General features: G+C 43.2%; 1 protein-coding gene across 11 annotated transcripts in view; it reads left to right on the top strand.

Moving 5' to 3' along the window:
• Positions 1-20,523, top strand: part of DEPDC5 (DEP domain containing 5, GATOR1 subcomplex subunit) — a 58,739-nt gene that overhangs the window by 12,892 nt on the left and 25,324 nt on the right. For 8 of the 11 annotated variants that reach the window (XR_010792838.1, XM_066603598.1, XM_066603595.1 and 5 more), the window contains exons 10-23: positions 131-192; positions 5,298-5,367; positions 6,794-6,872; positions 9,591-9,694; positions 10,828-10,902; positions 11,007-11,141; positions 12,041-12,102; positions 12,297-12,370; positions 12,465-12,534; positions 14,026-14,062; positions 14,241-14,361; positions 15,574-15,788; positions 18,006-18,209; positions 18,333-18,468. Coding sequence is in view for 9 of the 11 variants with exons in the window: in XM_066603598.1 (XP_066459695.1) it covers positions 131-192; positions 5,298-5,367; positions 6,794-6,872; positions 9,591-9,694; positions 10,828-10,902; positions 11,007-11,141; positions 12,041-12,102; positions 12,297-12,370; positions 12,465-12,534; positions 14,026-14,062; positions 14,241-14,361; positions 15,574-15,788; positions 18,006-18,209; positions 18,333-18,468 (1,444 nt within the window). In the remaining 2 variants the exon portion in view is untranslated. The remainder of the gene's footprint in view (positions 1-130; positions 193-5,297; positions 5,368-6,793; positions 6,873-9,590; positions 9,695-10,827; positions 10,903-11,006; positions 11,142-12,040; positions 12,103-12,296; positions 12,371-12,464; positions 12,535-14,025; positions 14,063-14,240; positions 14,362-15,573; positions 15,789-18,005; positions 18,210-18,332; positions 18,469-20,523) is intronic. The other 3 variants (XR_010792839.1, XM_066603599.1, XM_066603600.1) reach the window with 1 other exon arrangement.

The following is a 20,523-nucleotide window of genomic DNA, read 5'->3' as shown; positions in this document are numbered from 1 at the left end:
TTTCCTTCTTTATGGCCATGGGTTTCAGTCAAATAATGTTGACCTTTCCACATTAGCTAGGTTCATCTGTTAGGTATTTTTCATTAAAATATTTTATTAAAATTATATATATAATTATTCATAATTCCAGGGGATCTATACTTTGAGAAGGCTGTCAATGGATTCCTTGCTGACCTCTTCAACAAATGGAAGGTAAGACTCCGAAATGTAATTTTAATGACATACGCTGGTGGAGACTGAAGGTGTTTCACCCAGAAAAAAATTGGTCGTATTTTATGAAACTTGTAGATATGTACAGTCATACCCAGAATAAATGATAGCAAATTGGACAAAGTTTTTATTGCTATTCAGTACAGGTTTCAGTAAGCAGTGTGCCCACGATGAGCTCCTATACACTCTTACACCCTTACAGGCATTGAATCAATAAGTGTTTGGATATCTTGTTATAGTATGTCTCTCCATGTCTGCATGACTTGTGCTTGACAGTTTGTGGTAGGTGGCCATGTGATGTAATGCATCTACCTGTGGCGTTCCAAGCATGCTCATTTGGGATAAATCTGGGGACCGCGTGGGCCAATCCATGGTCATAACACCTTGCAAAGTGTGTCTTGTGATTGCTGCAGTATGTGGACAGCATTATCCTGTTGGAAGATACCATTTTGGATGGTGTTCATGAAGGGTATTCCAAATGCGTGTACCACTCTGTCCACATACTGACAGGCAGTCATTGTGCCTTCAACAACCACCAACTCAGTCCTGCTGTCATAACCGATTTGCCCCCCAAACCATGATTCCAGGGGTTGGACCTGTGTGGTTCTTCGAAATCACAGCAAGGTGGGCCCTTTGTCTAAAACATCGACAAATATGTTGATGATAATCACTTGCCTCAGACAGAATCGGGACTCGTCACTAAACGCAACCATTCACCATTTATGTGTCCAGTTGTGTCTAGCAGTACACCAGGTTAGTCGTTGCTGGTAGTGAAATTGGGTTAATGGAACACATTGCATGGGGGTCCGAGAATGTATTCCAGATTGCTTGAAGCTGTCTACAATTGTTTTTGGGATGACTCTGCTCGGATCTCTACTGCAGTTGCCCGTCTATCAGCAATTGCTATCTACCCAACTTGCTGGTCTTCACATGACATTGTTCTTCTGCGTGGACCTATGCCTGGTCTGTGAGTACTGGAGCCTTCCTGTGCCCACTGGGTACACATATTTACGCAACTAAAATACCCATGCGAGTAAGCCCTAATACACGAAACTTCATCCAGTTTTTAAATAATACCCTTCATATGGAGATACTTTGATCCATGTTTCATAGATTTTCTGCAACTCTGTTTGGGTGCAACACTTTCAAATTCCACAAGTGTGCATAACACAATTCCTATATTGGAGAATGAAGAGACTAGAAATTAAAATGCAGTACCCCATACTTGTGTAGGCTTATAACAAAGTATTAGAAATATTATTCAACTGCATTAATAGTTTTTATAATTGTCATTAAAACAGCCCACAAAACAATATTCTATGTCTCCATCAGTTCTAGAGAAGGATAAGACCAGCAAAGAGACTAAAGTGCAGAGCAGGAAAACCTAGCGAGCATTCATGCAGATTTCACAGATATGTTACAAGATAAAGCATCATCAAATAACACAATGTCTTGTACTTACATTAGCTCAACCCTTTGGACAGTATAAAGCTGACCATTCACAACCCCAAGTACATGGTGACCAGCAAACAACCACACCTGTTGGCTAAACAGTCATCTTGTATATATGAGCAACCTAAAGCCTATGGACATTTTTTTTATCAATTATGTACTCCATTTAGACACAACGCTGATCGCTCAGAAGCCATCGTAGTCTGTTCGTGCACAATTCGCTCATCGCTAACTTTCAGCTAGCTGAAAGTTAACGATGAGCCTTATCAGTGCTGCCTGCTGAGATCTCAGCGGGATACCGCTGATACTATTGTTTCAGCTGGTATCCCACTCGGAAAACGCAGCAAAAGACATCTCTTCAGCTGTATTCTGCATACCCCACTCGGAACACTCAGGTGTATACCAGCTGAGCACTCCGTGAACACAGCAAGAGTATGCAGAAGACAGCGCTCCAGCTGTGTTCTGCATACCCCGCTCGGAGCTCTCAGCGTGATACCAGCTGAGTGCTCCAAGAACACAGCAGTTCTCAGAGCGCGTAAATGCACACAACAATTATCGCTCAGAAGATTGCCTTTGTGCGAATTTTGAGCGATAATCGTTGTTTCTAAATGGGTCTTAGGCCTCATGTCCACTAGCAAAATTGAATTGCGTGTGAAATTTTGCCCATAGGAATATCATTTGCCATCTTTAGTCAATTAAATAGAATTTTGCACCCGCAAATGGCATTTTAATCGATTTGCGTTTTTCACGCGCGGAAAAAAAAAACGCAGCATGCTCCATTTTAGTGCGGATTCCGCACGGATCAGCCACATTGCTATCTATAGGTGGGGATATTCGCATGCAAGAAAAAATACCATTTAAGGCCGCCTGCACACGGGCGGGTCGGATCCGGCAGCGAGAATTCTCGCCGCGGGACCCGACCCGAGAGCCTGCAGAGACGAGCGCGTACTCACCCACGCCTGGCGGCCCCGGCTCTTTCATGTGCCGGCAGCCGGCGCACGCGCAGACCCGCACAAAAATAGGGCATGCCGCGGTTTGTTTGCTGCGCGAAATGTTGCGTGGCGAAACCGCGGTCGTCTGCATAGGAGTGCGTATTGTAATGCACTCCTATGCAAACTTTCAGTGGCGGAAATCCAGCGGGAAATCCCGCCGCGGGATTTCCGCCCGTGTACAGGCGGCCTAAAGCAAATCCGTGCGGAATCTGCAGCAGATTCTGTGGGGATTGTATTTTTCTAGTGGACATGAGGCTAAAGTGCAGAGCAGGAAAACCTAGCGAGCATTCATGCAAATTTCATGGATATGTTACAAGATAAAGCAGTTCTCCGCACATCAAATAACACATTGTCTTGTATTTACACTTTCTGAGATGCTTTGCTTCCATATATCTCAACCTTTTGGACAGTATAAAGCTGACCATTCACAACCCCAAGTACATGGTGACCAGCAAATAACCACACCTGTTAGCTGAACAGTCATCTTGTATATATGAGCAACCTAAAGGCTATGGACACCTTTGCATCAATTATGTTATACTGAATTGCATGTGATTAAGAAACAGTTCTGTAATTGATATTAGTTGAAAATCCTCAACCGTTTTCTGCTGCCTTCTTATATACGTCTGAAATCCGTCAGATGAGCTCTCTGTATGTCCTCAATAATTTTAACAGTCTTGTTTGATTTTTTTTGGATATAACTTATTTGTAAGCTGAAGCCTATGGTATTAACTTTCACTGCCTTCTATCCTGCCTGCAGTCATGTTTTGTAATAGTTTTCCTCCTTTTTTGATATTTCTTTACTATATAGTTAGGGATGTCATGATAAAACTCTGACCAAGTGGTTGTACATCTGGTTGTAAATTTCCATCTAGGTTCTATGACCAGCTTTAATCTATTGCAATTTCTGCAAGTAGGATTGGTTAATCAATTTTATCTGAATAAAGGGCCAAATTATAGAAGATCTCAAAGTAAATGATATTGAAACTATGTTCAAGGCAATACATGGCTGCTAAGCTTTCCATTCAGCCTGTATGTCCCCATGTGTCCTGCACTGGTCTGTATGTGTAAGTGAGCAGGGCATGTTATGTTGGAGGGTCAGTTCATTATCTTTAATTCTATGACCACATGGCTCAAAGTAAAAATATATATATAATAAAGCTGCCTGTGCACAGTAGATTAACCCCTTGAGTGGCGGGTTTCCTACCACCCTGTCGTGCCCACCAGGGCAGGTTTTTTTAAATGGTCTAATCATTGAATTTCAACTAATTTTGCAGTTGCATCTCAAGAGCCATAACTTTTTCATTTTTCCATTGACATGGCCATATGAGGGCTTGTTTTTTGCGGGACAAGTTGTGATTTTTTTAAACAGGGGGGAGGAAAAAAAGAAATGGGGGAAAAAAGAAAAAAAGGGGCCATGTCATTAAGGGGTTAAATAATGTATTAACTTCCTTCTCTGGGTCATTACGACGCATGGATACCACGTGTGTGATTGTATTTTTGATTTTTACAAAGTAAAGGGAGACCAGTGTTTTTATAATTTTTTTTTATAATTTTTTTACTTTTTTTTTTTTTGTTCCTTTAGGGGACTTCCACAGGGACCCATCAGGACCCCCTGATCACATTCTGGGGGTCCGATGGTGACAGCCCTTTACATGCTGCAGTGACAGCCCTTTACATGCTGCAGTCACATAGACTGCAGCATGTAAAGGGTTAACACAGCAGAGATCGGAGGTTTTCTCTGATCTCTGCTGTAAGAGCAGGTACCTAGCTGTCCTCTGACAGCCAAGCATCAAGCTCTCCCTGCCACAGAGACCATCGGCTTGCTTCTGACAAGCCGATGGTCTCTATGGCAACCTGTAAACAAAGCAGGAGATTGCTGGCACATCGACTATCTTCTGCTGGTTTTTCAAAGCCCTTGCTTTGTTCTCTGTGGGTCTGTGCAGGCAGAGCACACTGTCACAGCTTGTGGCATTGTGCTCTGCAGCTCCCATAGTGATACATAGCCCGGAAATCTTCCGGGCTATGTCGCTATGAGCAGTGGAGCTCGTCCCGGAAAATTTCCGGGCGGGCCACTCAAGGGGTTAAAGGAGTTGTTTCTATACAGATAGTGTTTTGAACGTGAGTTGCTGATTGCCGTAAGTCCACCTCTTGACAACCTCAGCAAACTGCTTACTTTGCCAGCCAGACCTTTTCTCTACAGTGTTCTACTGCAATGAAAATCTAGTTTTACAGGGCGGCAATTCAGATGAGCAACTCTCGGCTAAAACTCATGGGGCATTTGGACCCCGGGATGGCTTCAAGAACTCCATTAATGTCTGCATATCCACCTGAACTCATTGGGATCTGCCAATAATCAACTTTATATGGGGATCTATTTTCTATGCCCTGATGCCATATATTTGGGGGGGGGGAGTAAAGATCGTGAATGTTGGATTTTAAAATTCCCACTTCTGTGTAAGTCCCTTTCAGCAGCTTGTCTCCTTTTCACCATCAAAATAAACATATGCTTGTAGCCATGCTGAATGTGTGTTTATAGGTGTATGGCTAGCTTTGGTTAGTAAGTAAATTGGCAACCGTTTTCTGTGAGGTTTTAGGAGATTTTACATCCATTTGATTGCTATAATTTTACTATTCCTCCAGGAGAAGAACTGCAGTCATGAAATTACTGTTGTCCTCTTTTCTAGAACATTTTATGATGCAAAATCACTAGGTATGTACAAAATGAAATGTACATTTTTCTACTTTTGCACTTTCAGAAGCGATCATTTTAACCTCTTCCTACTATACATGTATACACATATATATATGCATGCGTCTTCTGAACTTTTTTATTAAGCCTGAAGAAGAACTCTGCGTTGGATCGGAAGCTCGCACTAACCTCATGTATTTTTGTTAGCCATTAAAAGGTATCATATCTACTAGATTACTTGGCTTCTCTTACTGAGAACAATCACATAGGAATGTGAAACACTGAATGAGACGTGAACGATTCTTGATGATGAATCTGCCTGTCTAATTAGGCTGCACAAGTGAGCTGGTGATGACGTCAGCAGCTCATTTGCTTGTGCAAACTAGAATCGGACAGTTCTCGTTCAGTGTAAAGGGAGCATTAAACTAGTGAGAGTTTTCTTTACCAGTCTGCATTAACCCTTGATGTTTAATTTTCCTTATCAGTGTATGGCGCGAGCTTCATATGCAGTGGGTGTCTTTGACAGTTGACACCTAGCTGCAACAACCGGGATTGGAGAGAACTCCAAACCCAGCTGTTTAACCATTTAGATGCTGCTGTAAGTGCTGGCCTTTTAAATGGCTTTAACAGAGAGGAGGTTCTCTCTGTCTCCCAGACACTCCGCCACCAATGACGACATGGTGTCCCATTTGGTTACCATGGTAGATTGGGGTCTTGTGATAAACCTCAGGCCTGCCATGGATGTCTTCCTACTAAGCCATGCCTACCATTCCCACTTCTGCTTATCGGCAAAAAAAATATGCTGCAGCGCGGAAATCCATCAATAGGCAGAAATCCTCGGAATGACTACTAATGCTAAAATAGAGCCAGCTGTCTTATTTTCCCTGCGTTGTACGCCCTTCCCCTCCCTTTTTTTCTACTTCCTGCGTATCTCGACAAAAGAAAGGGCAAGATCTATCTTTTGACGCAGCATATAAAATCAGCGACCGAAAACTGTCACCAATGTACTAATCTTCCCGCCGCAATTTTTTTTACGTGCAAAAAAATCGTTTATCTGAATGAATACATTGGAATCCAATGCTTCAGATGGTCGTGATGTTTTTTTTTTTTCTTTTCTTGCTTTCCAAACGCGGCTAAATAGCTGCGTAAATACAGTCGTGTGAATAAGGTTTAAGGCTGGGAATCGTGTTCCTGGGATGATGTGGGTGTCCAATAACAATCATGTTTTTTATGACCTCTTTGAGAATCCCTTTAATATATATTTTGCATTATACATTTTTTCTGTTTTGCTTCCTTTTTTATTGACTAGCATTTGTTTTGTTTTGCCTTTCTATTTTTGCAATGTTTTTTTAGTCTTGGCTCCTTTATACCTTCATTAATATTAATTTGCAGATTATGTTTCCCTATTCAATCTAAACCGCTGAATCTTTTATATTTTCCATTTTAGATGAATTTCCAGAAGCCCACCGCAACAACGCTACCATTTTACAGGATCATAAGGGCCGATTCTATGAAGACTTCTACAAGTATATAAATCCATATTAAATCACTGCTTTTGCTGAGTTTACGCTTGTGCCATATGTAGTAGTATAGTAGAGGAGACCCACAACCAGTCGTTTAATACTCCCCTCTCTTACAGAATACTACTGTGAACAATCACTGCATTAGGATCAGCAAGAACGTGACATCTTGTGATCATTAACACGGTACCATGTGATACTTGTGTCACGATCAACTCTCAGATAATATAATGACCTCTCCTCTGTGCAACAATAGGCAACATTTGGCAGTCCTGGGTAAACATGGTGACTTGAGTGACTTTTATCACCTGCAGATTGTTGGTGCCGGAAGGTCTGGTGCCAGTATTTCTGAAACAGTCGCACTTGTAGGCTGTACCCAAACCACAGTATCAAGAGTCTACCAAGACTGGTTGAACCATGGACAGACATCCAACAGAAGTGAACACAGTGGCAGGCCACATGTGGTTGATTCTAGAGGCAAGTGGGGGGTGGCACACCTGGGATCTCGGAAATGATATGGCACAATGTACCAAAAGACCCAGCAGTACAACGGGGGAGAAGTAGTTGGAACACAAAAATAGTTGAAAACACTGAGATTTTCTACTCTTCAAAATGTGAATCAACTGATGGAGCCCCGGCAGCGGAATGGGTTGAGTTGTGTATGGAGGATGTTTGCCACCTTGTGGATTCTGTCCCCCCCCAACAAATGAAAGTTGTGATCGCCCAAAAATGTGGACCAACCCATTATTCAGTAAATGTTCCTAATGCAGTGATTGTTCATTGTATAAAGCGGGGAACTGCTGAGATATGAAGTATTGGGGATATTTGCGAAATCATAGAATTACTGAAAGTCGGCACTGGGGTGGTAAGAAGGATTAGACTGGCAATTGATCTCAGATTAAAGGATGTTTAACAATTTCAACAGCAGTTTTTAGAATTTTAGTTTCTGTGTAATCATGACAATTATAATATAGTCTAAAGTCACCAAAAGGGCAACAATAAAAATTACTATATAGTTGCATCTAATGCATAAAATAAATTCTTAGTTTCCATTTAAACTGCAACACTGTTTAACAGATAGGAAAATCCCATGTTTGTAACATGTTTTTGCTGCAGTTTTGAACTGTTTACTGCTCAGTATCTCTTCACTTATAACTTTTCGGCCGGCTGCACACGAGCGTGACGGGCTCCGCCGCGAATTACGCGGCAGAAATCCGTCCGTGGGAAGGAGGCCAAAATGTGTAGCCGTACATACCATGTCTTTTAATATCATAATTTACTTTATTAACTGTATGTGCTTTGTTTCAAAGATTGTCCAAACTACTCCTTGGGCAAGTTCAGAAAGTTGGGCTGCTTTCACACAGCCTGAGAAAATCACACAAAGTTTGTGTGCTGTGAGATGCACGAATCTTGCATGAATATGAACCCCATTCTGCTGAGCAATTTTTTTTCCTGCAATGTGATGCATGAAAAAAAATCGCAGCCTGTTCTATTCTTGGGCTTTCCCTCTGTGTGCCTCGCCTATTGTTTTCACTGGTGGCGGAAAACTCATTGCACGGCGTGCGAGGCCCATGCGAGTGCAATGCGAGGTTCCCATTTAAAACAATGGGAAACCCTTGCCGATCCTTGCGCCGGAGAATTACAACTGTACAGAAGTGAAGGGAGGCGGTTTTGACACAAAAATGCCTCACATCCACATGTACTTCGCAGGTTGGCGAGTGCGATATTGTCCCAAGTTTCACGGACCGATATCGCTCTTACCCGTGTAAAAATTAGCCTTAGGGTTTTGTTTTTTTTTTACACAAAACTGCTTTGCATCCACGAGTACCTCGCACGTTGGCGAGCACGATATTATGCCGAGTTTCATAAACAGATATCGCGCTCACCTGTGCAAAAATTAGCCTTCAAGGTGTTTTCCAGGGAGGTCATCAATAGTTGATCGGCTGGGGTCTGCTGCTCAGGACTCCGACTGATCAGCTGATTGTGCGCCCGCAGACAGTGCTGCAAGTACACAGGGGTCATAGCGGAGGCAGCAGAAGTCTCTGCTCCGACCTCTGTAAAGTGATCGGCGCTTGTAACTACAAACATGGCTCCCATTGATTTCAGTGAGAGCTGCACTTGCAGTTACAAGCACAGCCATTTCACAAAGGTCGGAGCAGAGACTTCCACTGCTTCCGCTCCAACCCCTGTGTAATTGCAGCGCTGTCTGCGGCCGCACAATTGGCTGATCTGTCGGTGTCTCGAGCGATGGACCCCAGCCGATCAACAATTGATGACCTATCCTTAGGTGATAGATCATCAATAGTATTCTCCCTGGAAAACCCCTTTAATTAGTTGAAGTCAGACATTCTGTCTCCTATGATCCTGTATTTAATATGGAGGCATCCACTCCAAAAAAGAACCATACAAAGAGCTTTGGAAAAGCACATTACTAACCTTAAAGCAGTGGGAAAATATATTTTCTTACTCTTTTGTATCAAATATATGGCCAGTGGTGAAAGTGAATAGACAATTCAATTATTCAGTCTCCAGACTGCAGTTTTCCGGATTATTTTTGTTCCATTATTTGAAGGGCCACATATTAATGTGGATGTGTGGGGTAATTGCAGTTATACATTTGACTTTGTTACAAAAAAACATTTTCGTTTTTTACATTGACTCTAACTGGAGAGAACAGTGAATATAGCTCCATAACAGTTTGTGGCTTTGTTTCTGTTCTTTCAGGGTGGTGGTACAGAATGAAAGGCGCGAGGAGTGGACTTCACTGCTGGTAACGGTCAAGAAGCTTTTCATCCAGTATCCTGTGCTGGTGCGACTAGAAAATGCAGGTAGCTAATTGTATCGATACATTGTGATCTGAAACCTTTATTATGTTATCAACCAATACTGTGGAAATATCAAGGTTAGATAAATCAGTAGATGCTGGAAGCCCAAAAAACTGAGCTACTTGTATTTCCTGTGTTGCGCTACCATAAGTAATATGCTGTGCACCCACTGTTTTAGGCTCACATTTGACTCTGAGCTCTCCTTTACTTCCTATATCTCAAACACTTGCATGTTCATGTCACCTGCACCTCAAAAACCTCTCCAGAAGATGCCCATTTCTTACTGTAGAAACAGCAAAAAAACCTTGTTGTCTTGATCCATTCTTATCTTTGCTACTGTAACTCCCTACTGATCTGTCTTCCCTTCAATAAACTCGCCCCGCTCCAGTCTGTCCCTAAAGCAGCAGCCAGACTCCTCTTTTAGTCCAACTACTAATGCCTCCATCCTGTGCCAGTAACTCCACTGGCTGCCTGTCCACTATAGAATACAATTTAAATTACTCCCATCCATAAAGCTCTCCACAGTGCTGCACCGCACTATATCTCTTGCTTGTGCTCTGTCTACCGCTCTACCTGTGCTCTCCTTTCTGCTAATGATCTTTGACTAAATTCCTCCATAGTCTGACTTCTCCCCTCCTGTCTACAAGATTTCTCCTGAGCTCCTCCTATTCTCTGCTACCAGACAATCAGGTTAATCCCAAACAGCCACTGTTTTTAAGTGTTCCCTATAGGGAGGCTTAACAAACATCTCCTAATCTAACTATTCCCTACTTATCCTGTTTCTACATTCTCCCTCAGAATCTGATCACAATATCCCCCACACAGCCCATACTCCCTAATGCACTTCATATTGTATGTATACAGATAGGAGCTGGTGACAGCTCGTACAGTACCCTATTGATTTAATAGATCACTAAACTATTGTACAAAACAAGCGCTTGTGTCATAGGTTGTAAGCTCTTGTGATCAAGGCCCTCACTCCTGTTGTTCAAATTGTTTTTTTAGTTAAATAGTGTATTATGTCTGATTTTGTCCACTCATCAACCCTGTGATCTGTAAAGTGCTGCTGACCATGTTGGTGCTATGTATGTTGTTGTTGTTTTTTGTGTTTTGTTGATTTATTTTTGTGCTTTCAGAATTTTTTCCGCCAGGATACAACTCCACATCTGACCAGGGAAACTATCTTGAAGCCATTAATTTGTCCTTCAATGGTAATAATGGCTTTCCATTAACGCAAATCTACCTATAAATGTATTGTGTTCTTTCTTTGGTTTATTCAGATTTAACTATTTCTTATGTACTTTTTATTTTTCAGTGTTTGACAAACATTATATAAACCGGAACTTTGACCGGACTGGGCAAATGTCAGTCGTCATCACTCCGGGTGTTGGAGTATTCCAGGTCGACCGTTCTCTCATGATTCTTACTAAACAACGCATGATCGATAATGGTAAGATAGATATCTTCCAACTACCCCTCACACTATCTGGGTTTTATTTGAAAATATGCCAGAGAAGATAATGAATATAGAATTACATAATTGGAAAAGTCAATAGGAATAAGAATTGTTTAGCTTTTATAGGTTGCAGTTTTGTGACATTATCAAGACAGAAAGACGTTTGTCCTCTATTACTGGAATAATATAAAAAGGAGGTAGGTCAAACAGTTAAAGGAGTGGTAAGAGAGCTTGAGGTAAAAATCATTCAAGAGGAGAGATGAATAAATAAGGAATCTTGTAAGAAAGAGAATGGAGAGATGATGTAAGGAGGAGTGAATATTTGCAAGCATTAAGTGGTAGGTGAAAGGCTTAGACATTCCCCAATATATATCTATCGAAGGTGAGATGACTGTCGGCTATCCACAGCCGCAAACTAGTGTACATTTAAATTAAGATTCATGTTGGTCTTTTTTATCTACTTTAAGGCCTCCCTCACACAGGACGCTTTCAGCAGCGTTTTCAGCAGCGTTTTCAGCCCTGTGCTAAACGCTGTACAAGGCTCCCATTCATTTCAATGGGGCTGCTCACACAGGGCTGAAAACGCTGCTTTGAAAAACGCTGCGTTTTGAAAGCGCTGCATGTTCTATTCTTGGGCGTTTTCAGCTGAGTCTCCCATTGAAATGAATGGGCAGCCTCTTCAGCTGGGCTGAAAACACAGCTGAAAAGGCAGCTGAAAACACAGCCGAAAAGGCAGCGTCTTGCAAACGCCCTGTGTGAGGGAGGCCTAATAGCCGAGTTCTGACTTTCAGAATTGCCAAACTATTAGACAATGAACTAAATAAGCATGGATGTAACATGGGCTCATGTAATAAAATTGCTATTATGGTTACATATCACTTACCTCTTTCTAGGGATTGGCGTAGATCTAGTGTGTATGGGAGAACAGCCCCTTCATGCTGTACCACTCTTCAAGGTAATGTTCTGGCGACTCCATTACTTCGGTCAATGGATTGGGTCTTGTATTCACTTGCAATAACAGACACAACCCATGGACAGAAGTGATTCTGTTTCTGGGGGAAAAAAGTAGGCATTTTTTCATCTCTTAACAACCTCTTTCCTGGAGCTAGAAAATGGCTAAACGTGTAACATGCATGCTTTGTGTTGCAGTTGCACAATAAGAGTAGTTCTGGAGACTCTCGCCTTGTCGATGATTATAACATCCCACACTGGATAAATCACAGGTGAGGCATAAGACACGTTATGCGGATTCATATGAGAATATCTTCTGACACGGTGACTTTTTATGACCTGGTGTTTTTTTGTTTGTTTTTTCAGTTTCTACACCTCACAGAGTCAGCCCATGAATAACAGCTTTACCCCACGTATCAAGCTGGCGGCTCGTAAGGTAATAGGAAAGCACTTATAAACATTGTAAACAGTTGTGTTTTAGATAATTTCTATGTAAGACTGTCTTAAGTCTCATATTTCCCCCGATGAAGCTACATTGCTAGAGATACACGTGGGGTCTGTTTTCTACACTATGCTACATTCTTATTGTCATATGCCCCTATGACACCGGCAAGGGCATGGTTGTTTTATATATACAGTATATGGTTGCCTTATTTTCAGTAACACATATTGGAGCAGTTTTACTGATGCTGTCTAATAGTTAGACTGTGCAAACTTAGAGTACACCATTTTAAAATGTACCACAATTATCCCAGTAGCTCTGCTAAGGGCGAAGTCTGTTGAATTCATCTTCACTTTATACTGCTGATTTAGTTGGCTTGGTTTTCGACAAAAATATTTATTTTATAGTACAACTTTTGGCGCGCTGTTGCATGTAACCACACCCCTTTTTATACCAAGAACTGCCTCTGTGTTGGACATGGTGGAAAAAGTGTCCGTATCTAAATCGCACAGTAAGGCTGGATTCACACGAACGTATATCGGCTCGGTTTTCACACCGAGCCGATATACATCGTCCTCATGTGCGGGGGGGGGGGGGGGGAGAGGATGGAAGAGCCAGGAGCAGGAACTGAGCTCCCGCCCCCGTTCTGCCTCCTCTCCGCCTCTCTGCACTATTTGCAATGAAAGGAGGCGGGACGGGGGTGGGGCTAAGTGCTGAGAATTCTCTCCGCCCCTCTGCACTATTTGCAATGGGGAGAGGCGGTAGCTGAGGCAGAGAGAGGGCGGGAGCTCAGTTCCTGCTCCTGGCTCTTCCACCCCCCCCTGCAGATGAGGACGACGTATATCGCCTCGGCGTGAAAACCGATTCGTGGGAATGCAGCCTTAATGTGATGAAAAGCATTTCTGATGGGTTTCCAGCATAATATGCATCAGAAAACTGTTGCCTTTTCCATTATATTTATTGGATGGTCTATTGTTTAGAACTTACTCTGGTGTCATGGAATACCATAATATTTATTATTTAGTGTACTTTGTGCAATTCTTTTCAGTTATTAGTGGTGCTTTTTGTGTTCATACGCTATGTTATACACGGTGACCAGAAAAATGCCAACAGAAAAAGGTCCACGGCCAAGAATGCCCACATAGAAAATTCATTACCCACATGGACAAAATAACAGTATATTAAAGAGGTCTAATAACAATAATAACTCCAGTTTAATAATTCATTACATGCATAATGAAATGCAATTTTTTTACTACAAATTGGCCAATCTCCTTAATGGGGTTATCCGAGTTATAGGTAAAAGCCTTTCTGCATGGAGTAAATTACCAAATGGTGATATACTCACCTCTCCCCGCTCCCGCTGTTGCTCTGGGTCTTCCTTGTTACATCACTTTTACAGGCTGCTTTTTCAATATACTGTCTTGGCCCATATAACATGCTTTATCCAGGTAATGTGTTTTTTTGTTTGTCCTTCTGTTTAAGATGGCCAGCGAGAAGGGAAGGATTGGTAGAGAATCTTGTAAGTCTTCGATCTGTTTCTTTCTTTTCCTTTTGTACAAATATGTGTACCCCTTTATAAATTCCTTAATATTGCGTTAAGAATTCCAGATTGATCCATTCCCTGGTTGTCAGCTTGAATTCTGTCTATACTTGCTGTTCTTTTTCCTTCATCAAACTCACTCACTCATTTTGTGCAGCACTAGGAAGTCCTAAAGAGACAGAGAATGCCCTACCTATACAAGTGGACTATGATGCGTATGATTCTATGGTCTTCCGATTGCCTGGTCCATCTAGAGCACAGCGCCCCACAACCTTCAGGTGAACACAAGGGAGCAGGCAACTTTTTATTTATCCATTTTTATTATTGAGGTTTTTCTATAAGTCATAACTATTACTAATGATTATCCCCAAACAGGGCTGAGCAATTAAACATTGATCAGATTAATTTGCCATTTGAGTGTCCCACCATTCAGGATTTTACAAGAATTGCAAAATCCATTTTATCTCCGCCTCTGTAGGAGCATCTAGTAATATGAGACAGGTTAGAGATGCTCCGCACCCGGTCCACAGTACACTTCCACTTGACCCTGCCAGATCATGTGACTGCTTCTAAACCACTCCCCCTCTAGCCATGCAGAATTGTAGAAGTGCGGAGCATATACTCTACCCTGCACATTTCAGCTTTGTGGTGAACTGCAAGTCCCAGCATATCATTAAGTGGTTTCATTACTCATTACTGTGTTGTGGTTTCCATTATATTTGGAGTATATAATAGTACAAATAACTACGTTATTCTGTACTCCAAATATAATGGAAACCTTGTCAAACTGACACCAAATTGTTATCCATTTCACTATCGCAAGTGAATAGTTCCATTCTGGGGCTCCGATATATTGTGTGTGTGCGCATGTGTGCGTGCGTGCGCGTGTGTGTGCGTGTGTGCGTAACCACTCAAATACATTCATCTGATCTATCCCTTTTTCTTAGCAAAAGAAAAAAAATCAAGAATTATTTATAAATTAGAGAAAAAAGATTTTATTTTTAGGCCAAATCCCCCCCCCCCAAGTATCACTTTACTGGAAAATTGAAAGTTTTATGAAATTTTACATTGCTAATTATGTAAATAAAAACTTGACCTCCTTTGTTATAGTTTTGCTTTATAAGGGCTTTTTCACGCGGCTGAGTTGTTACAGGATATTATGTGTGTCGGTTTTGCATGCGGAATACGCTGTACCAATCTCTCATGCTGCCAATCACACATATTGCGCAAAATACGCACATGGTAAAGCTCTCAGCATGTTCTGTCTTGGCACGTGTTATGCGCGCACACATGCCAAGATGGTGCATGGCAATTGTCGGCCCACAGAAAGTACGCAATGTAATTAGGTACTTGCTGCGTGCCGCGCAACTCTCGCATGCGGGCGGCATACAGCAAATTACGTTCGTGTGCAGCCGGCCTTCGTCTCATGTTTCCTCTCATTTCTTGACTAGTTATGCAAGTCTTTATTTCTGGACCTTTCTGTCTCGTAGGCCTGTGAGAGAGACCCAGACACGGAAAAGCTCCTGTTCTTATGATGCATCCTGCAGCCCATCACAGCAGAGTCGCCCATTCCCAACTGACGAGGGACGGAGTCAAACATCAGATGAAAGTTCTCTTGGCAAAATCTCCAACATACTGCTCATTCCTCGACCGCATCTCCATCAGTATGAGGCCAGCAGCTCTCTGGGCTATACCAGCAATAGAGGTAAACAGTCTCTCATATGCTTCTATGTGCAGACTTGGTATTAAAAATTCTAAATAGCTAGAAAGGCTGCGGGCGAGTAGTTGTTGACTGTGGTAATTTTTTTTATTTTTTCTGTTGATGTTGTAGGGTTTGTTTGGAGTGAGCTCGGAAGCTAAGACCACTGCATGCACTGCGTGGTTGCTAGCTCTAAAATATAGCTGACACTTGATAAAGTGGCCGGAATCAGAAAGAATGCCGATCCCAGCTGTTAACCCCTTAGATGCTGCATTTAACACTTCCTGCAATAAGTAAATGGTTTTGGCCATTTTTGGTTTGTTTGTAACAAGCTTGAGAGTTGGGCCCACTACATAAGTAATGGTTGCTGGCTATAAAATACAGCTGACGCCCATCCACAAAGGCTGGGATCGGAGATAGCTCTGTCACCCTTAACACTTTAGATTCCACGGTTCACTGCTAAATGGCTTGACAGAAAGAGAGGGCTCTCCTGAACATATCCCCCCCCCTATAATAGGACTGCAGAGTGCTGTTTGGTTGCCTTGGCAGCCTGGGGTCTCAGACTGGAAATTGACCTCATCATAGCCAATAGAGGTCCATTTGGTTCTGTTCAGTTCCGTCATAATATGGTTCAATTCGGCTAGAGCAGGAAAACAGAACTTGCTTATGCTGACATGAATGAGCCCTTAGCGAGCCATAACTATTTTCAATTCTCAAACCATGGAGCTGTATGAGGGCTTACGTTTTGCGAGATTAGTAGACTTTTTTTCATAAGTATGATTTTAGGGTGCATAAAGTCAGGCTCACATGACGCGAATTTTGTGATTTGCATCCGCGCGGACGGTCCACGGTAAAACGTGGGCATTGAAAGGCATGCATTTTTTAATTTTTCTTCACACTTGCAGATACGAATTGCATGTTCCGTGAGCAGAAGAAAAATCGCTGTATACTTTATTTTACAGCGTATTCTCTGTGTACAGCCTCCATTGAAAGTTATGGCAGAACTCCGCGATCCTCTATGACAGCAACAGCAGGGGATTCCTTCATCCCTGCAGGGAATCCCTTCACCCCCACCTCAATTGAAGGGATTCCCTGCGGGGATCAAGGAATCCCCTGCTGCCATTGAGGATCACTGAGTTCTCCCATTGCTTTCAATGGGGCCGGCACTGCTGCCGACGGCCCCATTGAAAACAATGGGCAATATCGCAGGAAGATAGAACACGCTGCAATGACTTTCTCGCACAGCATCGCATTGCCATGCGGGAGAACATCGCTCATGCGTATGAACCCATTCAAACGAATGGGGTTCATATTTGTGCAAGATTTGTGTGTCTAGCAACACATAAATCCTGTGCGATTTTAGTGCCCGTGTGAAACCGGCCTAAGGGAGATACCGGTATATGCACGGCCAGCACCTTCCTACTCCTGCGGTCTACAAATTAGGCTGGTACAGGCCTTGGAGCAATTGAGAAGATATAAGCTGGTAAAAACAGCTTCTACCTTTTCTACTGGATGGCCAGCTTTCAAGAGACACCTACCTTCTATAGGGGGAAATTACGTCATTCAATATTTTTAAAGGGAGACTCTGGGACTTTCCTAAAGTGATAACCTATCCTTAAGATTCATGATCAATATTGGATCAGGTAGGGGTACAACATATAGCACCACTGCTGATCTGCTGTTTGCAGTAGTGGCTGTGCATCGGGTCTAGCATAGCACTGTAGATTGTGCAGTGGCCTGGAATGGTATTGCAAGCTTGAGTCTTTCACTTTAATGGAACTGAGCTTGCAGGTTAGGGCTCATTCACATCTGCGTTAGGGATTTCCGTTTAAATTCTGTCTGTCTGTTCTGTTTTGGAGCAAAAGAGTAAAAATACAAATGAAATTAAGTGTTTGTTTTCTGCCCCATTGATTTCAATGAGTTTTCCAAACTGTAGAAGGCTTTTGGGTTGATTCTGTAATTTTAACAGAACAAATAGCACTGCAGACTGCGCCATTTGTTGCATTCTGTTTTGTTCTCAATTGACTTTGATGTGTTTTAAAGAAAAAAAACAAAACCCAAAAAACACTTAATTCTGTTTTTTGTGCTTTAAAAAGTAAAGATAAAAAACTCTAAGTACACCCCTTTAAACTGAACCTTTCTGACAAGTGGTGGTATTGGTGGGAAAATATTTTGGTATTGAGAGATTGCTTGCTCTTCACTTTTTTTATCTTTCTCCTACAGATTTTTTAGAGCGGATGATGGAATCTCAGCAGCGGGACTCAAGTGCACCTGGTAGATTCCATGTGGGGAGTGCAGAGTCAATGCTGCACATCCGCCCCGGTGGATACCATCCGCAGAGAGCACTTATCAACCCTTTTGCACCATCACGCATGCCAATGAAGCTAACATCTAATAGGCGCAGATGGATGCATACATTCCCTGTGGGTATGTAAAGCCATTACTCTGCGATTTTTCTTTCTTTCCAATGTTTTAGTCCTTATCAGTTCATTACATTTGGTTTGGGTTCTCACAGCTATAAAAAACTAAGTTTTGTATAACTCTCCTTAGGACCATCTGGAGAAGCCATACAAATACATCACCAAACCCGTCAGAACATGGTAGATCTACAGGGGAATGGACAGAGAGAATTGGTTCACTCCTCAGCAGAGCTTCTTGAGCTGGCATACCATGAAGCTACTGGTAGGTGAGTGATCTAAAGCTGAATGGAACATTCTAGATACATAGATTGGTGAGTTGCAACTTTGAAACTTGTCTCTGCACTGTCACTGACTGTGTTTGGCTGTGAGAAACCATGATTAGCTTCTGGAACAAAAATGTTCTCTCTTTTCGCCTACCTCTCTCTATAGGTGCATTCACATTGGCGACAATACACAGGCGCCTTGTCCGTGTGATGTGCGGGAGACCTCACATCTGCATGTTCTATTCTTGTGTGAGACTCGCACGAAAATAAAACATGCTGCGACTTTTCCATCTAGCAGTATCGCTGCGAATGAAAAATCACCTATGTAAATATACCCATTGCAAATAACAGGTTGTATTTTCGTTTAAGCTTTGTGTTTCTCGCAACAGACAAGATTTGCATGATTTACTCGCCTGTGTGAATACACCCTATTTCTATGTGCACAATTGGGCCGGTTTCACACAGCTGAGAAAATTGTGCGAGATTTATGCATTGCGAGATGCATAAATATGAACCCCATTCGTTTGAATGAGGTCAAACACATGAGCAATGTTTTCTCGAATTACACCGCGATGCTATGCGGGAAACACATCACAGCATGTTTTATCTTCCTGCGATATTGACCTTTGTTTCCAATGGGGCAGGTCGCAGCAGAGCTGGCCGCATTGACAGCAATGGGAGGGCTCCGCAATCCTCTGCCACGGCTGTGACAGCCGCGGCAGGGGGAATCCCTATCGTGCCGCAGCAGGGGGAATCCCTATCGTGCCGCGGCAGGGGGAGAATCCCTATCGTGCCGCGGCAGGGGGAGAATCCCTATCGTGCCGCGGCAGGGGGAGAATCCCTATCGTGCCGCGGCAGGGGGAGAATCCCTATCGTGCCGCGGCAGGGGGAGAATCCCTATCGTGCCGCGGCAGGGGGAGAATCCCTATCGTGCCGCGGCAGGGGGAGAATCCCTATCGTGCCGCGGCAGGGGGAGAATCCCTATCGTGCCGCGGCAGGGGGAGAATCCCTATCGTGCCGCGGCAGGGGGAGAATCCCTATCGTGCCGCGGCAGGGGGAGAATCCCTATCGTGCCGCGGCAGGGGGGGAATCCCTATCGTGCCGCGGCAGGGGGGGAATCCCTATCGTGCCGCGGCAGGGGGGGAATCCCTATCGTGCCGCGGCAGGGGGGGAATCCCTATCGTGCCGCGGCAGGGGGGGAATTCCTATCGTGCCGCGGCAGGGGGGGAATCCCTATCGTGCCGCGGCAGGGGGGGAATCCCTATCGTGCCGCGGCAGGGGGGGAATCCCTATCGTGCCGCGGCAGGGGGGGAATCCCTATCGTGCCGCGGCAGGGGGGAAATCCCTATCGTGCTGCGGCAGGGGGGAAATCCCTATCGTGCCGCGGCAGGATGAAGGAATTCCCAGTAGCAGTGCTTTTTTCACATGAAAATGCCTCCCATCCACGGGGCTTTCACATGGTGGAAAGTGTCATATTGGGCTGTGATTCTCTGCCCAATATCGCCCTCGCCCGAGTAAAACTAGCCTTATACAGGCAAGGCTGTCAACCACTCATAGTGCCGCCTATTGAATTCCTCCTAATCTCAGAGTGAACAGGAAATTAGATGACTAAAATACAAGTTATACTGACTCTTTCCCTATAAAACTATATATCCCTGTGTTCAGCTTCTCCTGCTTTATAACATACGGCCCCAGATTGGACTGCATGTTCAACATGACTGGTTCCTTTTACAGTTCAACTTTCAACAAAAGCCAAGTAAAACATGATCTCGAGCGCTGCTGCATTGCCCAAATTGATGAGCTACTGATTTGTAGACGGATTGATGTACCAGAATACCTTCCCGTTGTGGTTTCCTACCTCAGGCTATTGTATTTAATTTTGTGATTAACTGTTTTATGATGGCAAAAAGCTGCATTTTCCCCATCTGACCTGAAAGTACTATATTTATTGGTGCGATCTTTTACATGGAGTTCCTACTCAGCAAGATTACTTTGAAGAGTATATGTACTGAGGCAGAGAAGGGAATTCCTATCACTGTTGCTGCACTTATCAGTAAT

Source organism: Eleutherodactylus coqui, chromosome 5 (genome assembly GCF_035609145.1).
Source record: "Eleutherodactylus coqui strain aEleCoq1 chromosome 5, aEleCoq1.hap1, whole genome shotgun sequence".
In the NCBI taxonomy this organism is placed as follows: Eukaryota; Metazoa; Chordata; class Amphibia; order Anura; family Eleutherodactylidae; genus Eleutherodactylus; species Eleutherodactylus coqui.
The sequence above is the reverse complement of the archived record's forward strand: the minus strand, read 5'-3'. Positions and strand labels throughout refer to the sequence as shown.